This window comes from Nerophis ophidion, linkage group LG28 (genome assembly GCF_033978795.1).
Source record: "Nerophis ophidion isolate RoL-2023_Sa linkage group LG28, RoL_Noph_v1.0, whole genome shotgun sequence".
Lineage (NCBI taxonomy): Eukaryota > Metazoa > Chordata > Actinopteri > Syngnathiformes > Syngnathidae > Nerophis > Nerophis ophidion.
The window spans coordinates 22,799,760-22,813,722 of NC_084638.1; the positions used below are offsets into that span (position 1 = coordinate 22,799,760).

General features: G+C 38.5%; 1 protein-coding gene across 1 annotated transcript in view; it reads right to left on the reverse strand.

Moving 5' to 3' along the window:
- The window catches only part of cpdp (CPD photolyase), a 41,279-nt gene that overhangs the window by 22,664 nt on the left and 4,652 nt on the right, over nt 1-13,963 (reverse strand). The window contains exons 4-6 of the mRNA XM_061890312.1: nt 9,618-9,800; nt 9,362-9,520; nt 2,272-2,470 (exon numbers count right to left, since the gene is read on the reverse strand). Coding sequence (XP_061746296.1) covers nt 2,272-2,470; nt 9,362-9,520; nt 9,618-9,800 — 541 coding nt within the window. The remainder of the gene's footprint in view (nt 1-2,271; nt 2,471-9,361; nt 9,521-9,617; nt 9,801-13,963) is intronic.

The following is a 13,963-nucleotide window of genomic DNA, read 5'->3' on the forward strand; positions in this document are numbered from 1 at the left end:
CTGCTGTCCGGTATTTGAAGCGTACAGTGGTGAAAAACCCCCGGGTAACAGCTGAGGAACTACAACAGGACATTGCAGAGGGGGGAACGCAGGTTTCGTCCCAGTCAATAAGGCGCGCATTACCAGATGAAGGCCTCCATGCCAGAACTCCCAGGCGCACCACACTTCTGACTACCAGGCACAAGAAAATAGACTCCAGTATGCCAAAAATCATCTGGACAAACCCCAAAGGTTTTGGGAAACTGTTCTATGGAGTGATGAGACAAAAGTGGAACTCTTTGGGCCTATGAATCAACGTCATGTCTGGAGGAGAAAAAAATAAAGCTTACAAAGAGAAGAACACTTTTCCTACTGTTAAGCATGGTGGGGGGTCAATCCTGCTCTGGGGCTGTTTCTCTGCCTCAGGTACCGGGAATCTCCAGCGCGTTCAAGGCATTATGAATTCTATTTCCTAGCAGGATATATTAGCTGCAAATGTCATGAAGTCAGTGACGAAGCTGAGGCTTGGGAGACGTTGGACCTTCCAACAGGACAAGGATCCCAAGCATACCTCCAAATCAACATCAGAGTGGTTGCAGAAGAAGGGCTGGAAGACTCTGGAGTGGCCTTCACAGTCGCCAGACCTAAATCCTCTAGAAAAGCTGTGGTGGGACTTGAAGAAGGCCGTTGCAGCACACAAGCCCAAGAATATGAATGAACTGGAGGCCTTTGCCCAAGAGGAATGGGCTAAAATACCTGTAGATGGTTGCAAGAAGCTTGTGTCCGGTTATGTATCACCTTTGAAGGATGTCATTACTGCCAAAGGGTGTTCTACTAAGTACTAAAGATGCATGTAACTAGGGGGTTGAATCATTTTGTCAATGAGATATCAAGAAAAATGTCCTTTTTTGGTATTTTGTAAAATACGGTGTTACAATTGAAGTTGCATTTGTCTATTTGACACTTCTTTATTCATTATGACTATAAACAAAATACGGAATAAATGTCCAACTAACTAAAAAAACACCAAAATTGTGTGGGGGTTGAATCATTTTGATCACAACTGTATATATAAATATATATGTTGTGAAATTTGTTATTTAGATAGATTCTGTAAATATTTATTTACATACCTTAAAATGTTTCTAAAAGGTGTCTGTAACACGGCAGTAAAACGGCTGATCAAACAAGACAGAAGTCATCGTAATGGACCAATACTAGCGGCGGAAAGTAGCTCTCCAATCAGCTTACCAGACTAAATCAGTCCACGGTGACATTTTGGTGAATTTACTGAGGAATTTGTGAAACTGATCCAATAACAATGTTGTTTTGAGTTAATAATACTAATAAACTCACTTGTAAACATGATAGCCTAACGATGCTGGCTTCATTACATTACGATAGAGTTTGCAAATATTCATGAAAACACTCCTTTGTTTACATAAATACATACTTATTTTACATTATCGCTTTAAGTTATAACCAGAAAAAGGGGTGTTATTGAAGTGAAGCAAACACAAAAAGTAAGGCACTAACACAATACAAATGAAATGGTAAAAATGTACCTTCATAGAAAACATAAACATAAAACAACATAAAACTTATTTTGTCTTATATCATGTAAAAACAAATACAAACAAACAACTTAATCTTTAAAACAAATATTGGGTTTTACGTGTCATTTTGGGCCATCGAAATGTTTGACAATATTTTAGGGCAATTGGAATAGTTAAACTCAATATCATACTGTACCAACACTTTGTGTAGTAAAATAATGATCTCTCCTGCAAATTAGAGATCATAAAAGATATAATACATATAAATATTTGGTCATATAAGAAAGGAAGGTTTATTAAGAATAAACAGCTTTCGTTAAATTGTAAAACTTACAAACGTTGCTTGGAGTGATGAATGAAAAATCCATATGAGTAAAAACGCTATGGACGGCTAAAAAACAGAACAAAACAATTGCACTTCTACTTCCGGTTAAAAGCACTAAATAAAAGGACAGTAGACCTGCATCCATAAATGAACTGCACCATTTTATAAGCTGTAGGGTTCAAAGTGTGGAAAAAAAATAATGGCTTATAGTCCGGAATTTGCGGTAACTGTACAGTTAATTAAGGTTTTACGATGGTGAGAGTTTAAACCTGGAGTAAACTAATTCACTTTAAAACATTTCCTGTTTCAAAACACACTTCATCTGACTTTAGAGGTTGATCTTAAATCATGACACGTAATTCAAACTATGAAGAAGTGTGCAGGCTTGAGTATCCAAAATGTTTTACTCACCAAAGCGGATCCAGGGGGAGAGTTGGCTGAGCGCAGCAATGTTTGGATCGTTACGTTGAGTGCCAAACAGTTTGAGGCGAACATCGATAAAGGACTCCAACATGGCCGTCCCCGATTTGGTGCCTGGTTGAGCCCATTCTGGCTCGCCTACTGTTTTGTCCACCTGCAGGGAGGCCAGGACTTTGGCCCAGTCTACTGGCTGGAACAAAACATGGTGGTGGTTAAACAATGCAAACAACACTACACTGCTTGAATGATAATTGCTCTAAAGCCTTGGCATGAATTTTCATATTTTGCTGTCAATAACATACAAAGGAATCAGCTTCAAATTTTGGACTCACATTTCTTTCTATGTTTCGGTAACGGACAGGCCAGGACATTAAACAATTAGCTAGCATTAAATATACAGGAAGTCCATCCATCCATTTTCTGTATTGCTTTTTTATAGGTGAGCTGGAGCCTATCCCAGTTGACTTTAGGCGAGGGGTGGGGTACATGTTGATTGGACTGGTTCCCAGCCTACTCCAGGACACATATTATCATTATTATTTTTAACAATAGATGGTAAACATTCACACCAATATCTGTTTTTGAAACTGTCAGAATAATTGTATCTAAGTTCTCACAAAACTTTCTGATGCTATGAGTTCCCGGCGAGAAGACAAAATCTGTCTTTGATCCCACCAAGAAGAAGGATTGTAAAACTCCACTATGTAGGATGAGAAGCAACATGAAGGTGTTCTGTTTCTTTGATGTATTGTAATCCACAGAAATATTGCGTCTTGACCCAAGAACTACAAAGCGGAGAGAAAGCAGGCTCTTCCCAAGTTCCTAGCACCTCTTCTTTGAACACTTTTATGACCTTTTCTTTGAACTGTTTTGTAATCAAATGCGATGGCTATTTATGACCCCTGTTCCTTTAGAAACAGCTTTTGCCATGTAATCGGGGAAAGTCCAAATAAAAGAGGAGGCACACAATCTTTCGGAAGAGCGTGGTGAGACCGTAAAAAAAAAAAAAAAAAAAAAAAAAAAAAAAAGAGTACAGTCCAAACGATCGAGCCATTTGAATTCTGTCGCTGTTTAATTCTTTGCTTCTTCTCTTGTTTAATAGATGTCATCAGTGTTTGAACCTGACAGGAACGTGGGAGGGAGCTGCAGTAACGGAAAAAAACAACAAGGAGAACATGCAAACTCCACACACTAATGTTCCAAACCCTAACCACACAATAGTCTACTATATTTTTTACTTTAGGATTAGTGCACTTGTTTTGCATTTGTTAAGTAACGCTCAACAAGAATAAGAAACCTTCTTCTTGTTGTTGGATTTATTACAATCTTTGCAAGCTGGGTACCGTTTGCTGTGGTCTGGAACAACTTTGCACACAAAAAAATATCAGAAATGCAGCCAATATTACATACGGATAATGTGTCATGAGCCATGCAAATATAAATAAGAGAACATAAGTAAAGGAAATCAAATGAGCTCAAATATACCTACAAATGAGGCATAATAATGCAATATGTACATACAGCTAGCCTAAATAGCATGTTAGCACCGATTAGCTTGCAGTCATGGACAGACCAAATATGCCTGATGAGCACTCCAGCAAATCAATAAAATCAACAAAGCTCACCTTTGTGCATTCATGCACAGCATAAAATGTTTGGTGGACAAAATGAGACAAAGCAGGACTGGCATAAAACACATCTTTCTGTGGCAGCGTCGGAGAAAGTTGTACATACTCGATGAGTTCAAGGACCGTTGAAATTAGTAGGACAAAACGCTGCTTGCCAATTTTACAATTAGGGAGGTTTGTGTCATGTTTGTTCTCCTACAGAAACTACCGTATTTTTCGAAGTGTAAGTCGTTCCGGAGTATAAGTCGCACCTGCCGAAAATGCATAATAAGGAAGGAAAAAAACATATAAGTCGCACTGGAGTATAAGTCGCATTTTTTGGGGAGATTTATTTGACAAAACACAACACCAAGAATAGACATTTGAAAGGCAATTTGAAGGCCTACTGAAAAGAGATTTCCTTATTTAAACGGGGATAGCAGGTCCATTCTATTTGTCATACTTGATCATTTCGCGATATTGCCATATTTTTGCTGAAAGGATTTGGTAGAGAACATCGACGATAAAGTTCGCAACTTTTGGTCGCTCGTAAAAAGGTGTTGCCTTTACCGAAAGTAGCAAGACGATGTGCGCGTGACGTCACGGGTTGTGGAGCTCCTCACATCTGAACATTGTTTACAATAGCCACCAGCAGCGAGAGCGATTTGGACTAAGAAAGCGACTATTTCCCCATTAATTTGAGCGAGGATGAGGATAGTGAGAGTGAAGGACTACAGAAAAAATAAAAAAATTAAAATAAGGCAAGGGCAGTGGGAGCGATTCAGATGTTATTAGACACATTTACTAGGATAATTCTGGAAAATCCCTTATCTGCTTATTGTGTTACTAATGTTTAGTGAGATTATATGGTACCTGAAAGTTGGAGGGGTGTGGCCACGGGTGACCGCCAGTGTCCCCGGTGGGAGGAGGTAATAGTCCGCAGCTGCAGGAGGACGCAAGCTCCGCTCATGTCTACGGTAAGAGCCGATTTATTAGCACAATTTTCTCACCGAAACCTGCCTGTTGACATGTGGTCGGGAACCATGTTCGCTAGACCGCTCTGTTCCATAGTAAAGCTTCACCTTCGGGAATGTAAACAAGGAAACACCGGCTGTGTTTGTGTTGCTAAAGGCAGCTGCAATACACCGCTTCCCACAAACATTTTCTCTTCTTTGACTTCCCCATTATTAATTGAACAAATTGCAAAAGATTCAGCAACACAGATGTCCTGAATACTGTGTAATTATGCGATTAAGCAGACTACTTATAGCTTGGATCGGGCTGGAAGAACATGTCCGCTACCACCGGTGACGTCACGCGCACGCGTCATCATTCCGCGACGTTTCCGACAGGATACTTTGCGGGAAATTTATAATTGCAATTTAGTAAACTAAACCGGCCATATTGGCATGTGTTGCAATGTTAATATTTCATCATTGATATATAAACTATCACACTGCTTGGTCGGTAGTAGTGGCTTTCAGTAGGCCTTTAAAATAAATAAAGAATAGTGAACAACAGGCTGAATAAGTGTACGTTATATGAGGCATAAATAACCAACTGAGAAGGTGCCTGGGATGTTAACGTAACATATTATGGTAAGTATTAAAGAACCATATGGATGTTATGATGTTGTTGTTGTTGTGCTGGGACTCTTCACCCGTGAGCGTACTCCGGTAAGGGAATAAGGACACCGTTTTTACGTTTCAACTTCTTTATGTAACTTATAGCAGCAGCAGCTAAGTACACTCTCAAAATACACACACACTTCTACACACCGACTCAAGGACCCCGAAAAGTAAACATAGCTGCCCGGTAAACTGCCTGACTTAAAACAGACTCAACTTAAAAGGTGCATGACTATATTAATAGCTTGTTACGTCAACAATAATAGTCAATTATATTTAATAATTAACATATCAAAAAAGGACTTTATCTTCTATCTTAATCACTGACAAAGGGAATTTATAACAGTAAGAGTCATTCAAATAACTATAATATATAGAACAGAGGTAGGGAACCTATGGCTCTTGAGCCAGATGTGGCTCTTTTGATGACTGCACCTGGCTCTCAGATAAATCTTAGCGGACATTGCTTAACATGATAAGTAATTAATAATTCCGCTGGTAATCACAGTGTTAAAAATAACGTTCAAAATATAAAACATTCTCATGCATTTTAATCCATCCATCAGTTTTCTATCGCACCTGTTCAAAAAGTCGCATTGATGGTAAAAATAATTTCATTTATCATCATTGAGCTTCCGAATAACAATGTTATTAAAAAGAACAACAGACTTATTATGTGAAGATCTGTCACTTCCTTTCTGTTTGTGCTTCTTTGTTTAGTATTTACTTCTTATCAGTGCTCTTGTTTTGTTTCCATTTCCTGCTTGTCCCGCTGAGCGCTGTTTTTTCCCCTCACCTGCTGTTGATCGGCAGCCGGTCCACACCTGCTGCCAATCAGCATGTTTCTATATATGCTTGTCTCGCGCGCTCCTCAGGGCTTGCAGATTGACTATTGTTTAGAACTGTACATGCAATACTGCTTCATTCTCCTCTATTGATGATATTCAACACATCTTACCTGCTATTCGCTCTCCTGGTTCCTGCATCTTGGGGCCGCTACTACTGCTGCCATGCGAGTTTGTGACATATTACACTCTATAAATGTTGGTCTTACTTAAAAATGTAGACATTTAGTTGTATTCAGTGTTAAAAAATATTATATGGCTCTCACGGAAATGCATTTTAAAATATTTGGCTTATATGGCTCTCTTAGCCAAAAAGGTTCCCGAACCCTTATATAGAACATGCTATACGTTTACCTGTCACTCCTAATCGCTAAATCCCATGAAATCTTATACGTCTGGTCTCTTACGTGAATGAGCTAAATAATATTTGATATTTCACGACAATGTGTTGATAAGTGTGTGTGAGTTATATTTATATAGCGCTTTTCTCAAGTGACTCAAAGCGCTTTACATAGTGAAACCCAATATCTAAGTTACATTTAAACCAGTGTGGGTGGCACTGGGAGCAGGTGGGTAAAGTGTCTTGCCCAAGGATACAACGGCAGTAACTGGGATGGCACAAGCGGGAATCGAACCTGCAACCCTCAAGTTGCTGACACGGCCACTCTACCAACCGAGCCAAGCCGCCCCAATTTCACACATAAGTCGCTCCTGAGTATAAGTCGCACCCCTGGCCAAACGATGAAAAAAACTGCGACTTATAGTCCGAAAAATACGGTATATATATATATTTTTAAATATTTTCACATATCTCTGAAAGAGGTCCAGGGAGCCACTAGACAGCGCTAAAGATGTGGCTCTAGAGCCGCGGTTTGCTGACCCCCGATATAAACTGAAAGCCACTGCTTTTTTATGACTGTGCCACAGCATCAATAGTCCATTGTTTTTATTGAGAAACTATTTTACCATGTCAATACAAGCCATTCCAAAATGTACAACAACCATAGTTTATGATTTTAGTTCAATGTTTTGTCTAGATCAGGGGTCGGGAACCTTTTTGGCTGAGAGAGCCAAGAATCCAAATATTTTGAAATGTATTTCCGTAAGAGCCATATGTATTTTTTTCAACACTGAACACAACTAAACACGTGCATTTTTAAATAAGACCAACATTTCCAGAATATAATATGTCTCTTATTCTTTGTAATAACATTGTTATTCTGAAGCTAACTGTGGAAGGGGCGTGGCCTGCGGGCCTGCAGCAAAGCGGGGGGATGCCAGGACCGGCCTCGAAATCAGCGACAGGTGCGTAGATGGCCCACCTGGGCCTTGTTATCTAATCACCTGTCGCTCTGTTTATAAGCAGCGGCCAGGAGGAGAGACAGGGTTGGGGCTGGAGCAAGAGTGCGAGCGAGAAGGAAAGACACAAAGAACATTGCTGGGAAGCAACTGAGAGAATTATTGAAAAATAAAAACATATTGTAACCCTGAAACAGGCTCTCATGTCAGTGCTTGCTGGTCTGAAGAACCCCCAGGAGGGCAAGCCCTACTCGAACCAATAATAAATAACTTCATACCATTAACGCAACTTCTTGAACAGGTGCGGTAGAAACGGATGGATGGATTAAAAATGCATGTGAATGTTTTATATTTTTAACAATATTTTTAGCACTGATTACAAGTGGAATTTTTCATTACTTATCGTGTTAAGCAGGGGTGCCCACACTTTTTCTGCAGGCGAGCTACTTTTCAATTGACAACTCGAGGGGATCTACCTCATTTATATATATCATTTATATTTATTTATTTATGAAAGAGACATTTTTGTAAACAAGTTAAATGTGTTTAATGATAATACAAGCATGTGTAACACATATAGATGTCTTTCTTTCACAAAGACAAGAATATAAGTTGGTGTATTACCTGATTCTGATGACTTGCATTGATTGGAATCAGACAGTAATGATGATAACGCCCACATTTTCAAATGGAGGAGAAAAAAAGTTGTCCTTTCTGTACAATACCACATGAAAGTGGTTGGTTTTTGGCATCTAATTCATCCAGCTTCCATACACTTTACAAGAAAAACATTGGCGGCAAATTCCGTAGCTTGCTTGATTGACATTCACAGTACCGGAGGGTCTTGTGAGATGACGCTGGTTGCTGCAAGATCATTATTATGAAAAAATGACAGAGAGGAAGGCGAGAAACACTTTTTATTTCAACAGACTTTCGCGCCGTCCCTTCCGTCAAAACTCTAAAGGCCGACTGCACATTTCCTATCTTCACAATAAAAGCCCTGCTTCATGCTGCCTGCGCTAACAAAATAAGAGTCTCGGAAAGCTGGCGTGCACAAGTGATGTGCACGCCAGCTTTCTGAGGGATCGCTTGTGCACGCCAGTTTTCCGAGACTCTGTATTTAGTTAGCGCAGGCAGCATGAAGCAGGGCTTTTATTGTGAAGATAGGAAATGTGCAGTCGGCCTCTAGTTTTGACGGAAGGTACGGCGCGAGAGTCTGTTGAAATAAAAAGTGTTTCTCGCCTTCCTCTCGGTCATATTTTCATAATAATGATCTTGCAGCAACCAGCGTCATCTCACAAGACCCTCCGGTACCGTGAATGTCATTTAAGTGACGTCTTGGTGAAGATTGATGATCACTAATTTTTATGTCTATTTTTTTTAAAAGCCTGGCTGGAGGTCGACTGACACACCCCCCGCGGTCGACTGGTAGCTCGCGATCGACATAATGGGCACCCCTGGTGTTAAGCAAGGTCAGCTCAGATTTATCCGAGAGCCAGATGCAGTCATCAAAAGAGCCACAGGTTCCCTACCCCTGGTCTAGATTGAGAAAAGCTCTTCACATCACTATGAGGCATTTCATGAATAAATGAAATAGGATGGCTGTATTTGATAACAAATATCATAATTGTAAAAACATATTTTTTTATTAATCTTGTAAGTCACTTAGTAAATGTTGTGACATATGTGAGGTCTTACTTACTTTGGCGGTTTCTGTCGCTGAGTGTGTGTGCTTGTCAACCAGTGGGAAATCCGTGAGGAACTCTGGCAAGAGATTAGTAATTTTTCCCCTAATTGTCCTGGCGGCGTACTCAAGTTTTGGAGACGCTACCCAGCACGGAACAATATTATGGGCATCGACCTGTAAAATCAAATCAAGCATCCAATTAATATGACAACTATGAAGTATTAAACCGACAGCTAGAAAGACAGACTCATCTCCGAGCTATTGTATTGACCTGAATGAGAGGAATATCATCCGGAAGACGCTTTTTGACATCCTCCAAGCACTTTAGAGGTTCTCTGAGGGGTGAGAAGTCAGTCACAACCGCTCCAACGTTGTGTTCAGACACAAAGCCAGGCAGGAGTTTCCCTGCAGAACCTTGCAGCAGATGAAACTGGATGTCCAAAGACTTGCATTCCTGTTTGATGAGAAGAATGAACTGTATTTGTGTAGTCAAAGACAAAAGACTTTTGACAACGTTATACATTACAAAAACTTTAAAGAAAGTAGCCACAAGTGTGTTATTTGGTCCTAGAGCTCTTGACGTGTGTGGCGGGAAAACAAAAAAATATGCATTTTCATTAATTCCCCCTTTTGTGAGAATGTTCTAAAGCACAGGTGTCAAACTCAAGGCCCGGGGGCCAGATCTGGCCCGTGACATCATTTTATCTGGCCCGCAAACACCTGGAAGTGATATGAGTCAATAAAGTACTTAAAATGTTCTCACTAAATGTAACTGATTTTTTTTTCATTTTGACAGAAAAAAATATATGTACTGCTTGAAATTGCATACCTTTTTAAACTTTAATAGCATCCAATACCGCACCAAATATTACAGTATATTATCATACTTTCCAAACATCCATCCATTTTCTACCGCTTATTCCCTTCGGGGTCGCGCTGGTGCCTATCTCAGCTACAATCGGGCGGATGTCGGGGTACACCCTGGACAAGCCGCCACCTAATCGCAGACTTTCCAAACATGTTTTTGTCTAAATAAAAATATTTACCTTTACAGAAAACTACCCATCAAATTCATAAAAATGACAATAAATTGGATATTCTTCACAGCACAGCAGTGGTCCCCAACCACCGGGCCGCGGCCCATAATTTTTTATTCATTTTTATTAAAAAAAGAAAAGAAAAAAAATATTTTTTTTATTTTTATTTATCATTTTTTTTTATTAAATCAACATAAAAGACACAATATACACTTACAATTAGTGCACCAACCACAAAAACCTCCCTTTTTCATGACAAAAACGTCCCTTTTTCATGACAAATTATTAAGCGTTGACCGGTCCGCGCATACAAAAAGGTTTGGGACCACTGCTTTACAGCATATTACTGTAAATTGGAAAAAAAACAAAACTAATGTTTTTTGCTTTAAAATTCTGTTGACAGAACTGCCAGTTTTTGACTGTAAAATGTACAGTTGTTTTTAACGGTGTATTACTGTAAATGGAAAGACGGTATATTTGTTTTTACGGTAGAAAAACCGGCAGCGGAGTTGCCAGAATAAGAAAATAACCTGTACTGTTTTTTCCAATCAGAATATAATGTTGGTAAAAACCACTAAATTTAAAAACACAAAAATTCTGCCAACCAAGCTGCCAGCTTTTTCCCTAACCCCCTCAACCCCCAAAAAAACAGTGGTACCATTTTTCCATTTACCGTAATTGTTGTATAAACCCCGTTTCCATATGAGTTGGGAAATTGTATTAGATGTAAATATAAACCAAATACAATGATTTGCAAATCCATTTCGACTCATATTCAATTGGATGCACTACAAAGACAGGATATTTGATGTTCAAACTCAAACTTTATTTTTTTTTGCAAATAATAATTAACTTAGAATTTCATGGCTGCAACACGTGCCAAAGTAGTTGGGAAAGGGCATGTTCATGCTAGGATCAAATTCTAAAGTTAATGATTATTTGCACAAAAAAAAATGTTTATCTGTTTGAGCATCAAATATGTTGTCTTTGTAGCATATTCAATTGAATATGGGTTGAAAATGATTTGCAAATCATTGTATTATGTTTATATTTACATCTGACACAATTTCCCAACTCATAGGAAACAGGGTTTGTAAAAAAGAAAAAAAAATACACTAAATTTTACAGTAAAATTTTGTGAATGTAAAGTTTTTACTGTAAAATCAACAGTCTACCAAAAACAATTTATATCATAAATCATGAAATCCAGAGGCAAATTCATACATTATTTACTGTTACAAGCGGCCCTAACTGCGATGTGGCCCTTAATGAAAACGAGTAAGACATCCCTGCTCTAAAGCATCTTTTGAACTATATAATAAAGAGGAGTAACGGTTTCAAGAGTCGGAGAGCTCGGAGGCCGGACATCGGAATGTGGATGTTACGTTCGAAAGTGTCTCCACAGGTTATATTCCTTTGAGATTTAGTTTACTTAATTACTAAGTAGACACATCAGCTTTCACACTGCACTGTCAGCATGAAGAAACAGAATCTCCAGAAGTTTTGTTGGGGATTGATAATCCTTCTTTTGAATTATTTTCCTTGCTTAGTTTTATTTATTCACACTTCTTCCTTCGTTTAGAATTCTAAGACTGCAAATATAAACATAACATCAACACATAAACATTACAAAAATATGGCATCTGTTATGCATTTTACATAAATAATGTCCATTTAGTATTTCATATGAATAAAATATAACGTTTAGTGCAAATATATTTACAGAATAAAATAAAGATGTATTAAAAAAAATAAATAAAAAAAACATTCGCATCAAACATGAATGCGACTCATCACAATTAAAGCTAAAGTCCAGCACCCCCCGCGACCCCAAAGGGAATAAGCAGTAGAAAATGAATGGATGGATGGTGTAGCGTTATTGCTCTCTGCTGGTCAAAATTTTGGCCACATGTAGTAAATGACGCCCAGAGTTACTTTCAGACAAAAACATCAACCACGAATACAACACACTTCACAAAGTCAGCAATTTCAATTCAAAACAAAAGGTACAAAATAAATTTTAAAAAGATTTGACAAAGTTTTTTTGATGAATCTTACACATGTGGATTTCTCTGTTGTTGTTGTTGCCTGTCTAGAAAACCTGTTCTTCAAACCAAGTGGTTTTACGATAAAAAATAAAAAAAACTGGCAGCTTGGTCGACAGTCTTTACGATAAAAAAAAACAATCGTACAGTTTTTTTTTTCAGTAATATTCTGTAAAATTTACCGTAAATGTCACCGTAAAATCTATTGTCATTTTTGCAATGTAAAATTTGATGAGTAACACTAGCTTTAAAACCACAGGTGAAGCAGCAGTAGGTATTTTTACTTTACAAAACCAAAATTAAAGGCCTACTGAAACCCACTACTACCGACCACGCAGTCTGATAGTTTATATATCAATGATGATCAATCATGATCAATCCCACCTAGTACCAACCTCGTCACGTCCGTTGTGTCCTGAGCAAGACACTTCACCCTTGCTCCTGATGGGTGCTGGTTGGCGCCTTGCATGGCAGCTCCCTCCATCAGTGTGTGAATGTGTGTGTGAATGGGTAAATGTGGAAGTAGTGTCAAAGCGCTTTGAGTACCTTGAAGGTAGAAAAGCGCTATACAAGTACAACCCATTTATTTATTTATCATGAAATATTAACATTGCAACACATGCCAATATGGCCTTTTTAGTTTACTAAATTACAATTTTAAATTTCCCGCGGAGTTTCTTGTTGAAAACATCGCGGAATGATGACGTTTCGGGTTGCAGGGGACATATTAGAGCAGCACCATTTGCAGCTAAAAGTCGTCTCTTTTCATCGGGCAATTAAACGGTATTCTAGACATCTGTGTTGCTGAATCTTTTGCAGTTTGTTCAATTAATAATGGAGAAGTCAAAGTAGAAAGATGGAGGTGGGAAGCTTTAACCTTTAGCCACACAAACACACGGTGATTCCTTGTTTAAAATTCCCAGAGGTGAAGCTTTACTATGGATCAGAGCGGTCAAGCGAACATGGTTCCCCGTCTAAATAAGAAAACATCATTTCAGTAGGCCTTTAAAAGTATGACAATAGAATATTTGTTGCAATATTATACAACTCAAATTCTAAATTACACAGTATAGTTTAAGAGACATGCAATTTCAAGCATAACAAATATTTGTTTCTGTCAAAATGGAAAGAAAAAATACATTTAGTTAGAAAAGTTGAGATACTTAAAAACACGTTATTTCCGGGTGTTCGCGGGCCAGATCTGCCCCCCTGGCCTTGAGTTTGACACCAAAGCTTTGGAAACGTTATTGGACGCTCTTATTTTAATGCTACATTCAATATTGTACAGTATAGTTCAAAAGATATACAATTTCAAGCATAACAAATATTTGTTTCTGTCAAAATGGAAAGAAAAAATACATTTAGTTAGAAAAGTTGAGATACTTAAAAACACGTAATTTCCGGGTGTTCGCGGGCCAGATCTGCCCCCCTGGCCTTGAGTTTGACACCAAAGCTTTGGAAACGTTATTGGACGCTCTTATTTTAATGCTACATTCAATATTACACAGTATAGTTCAAAAGATATACAATTCCAA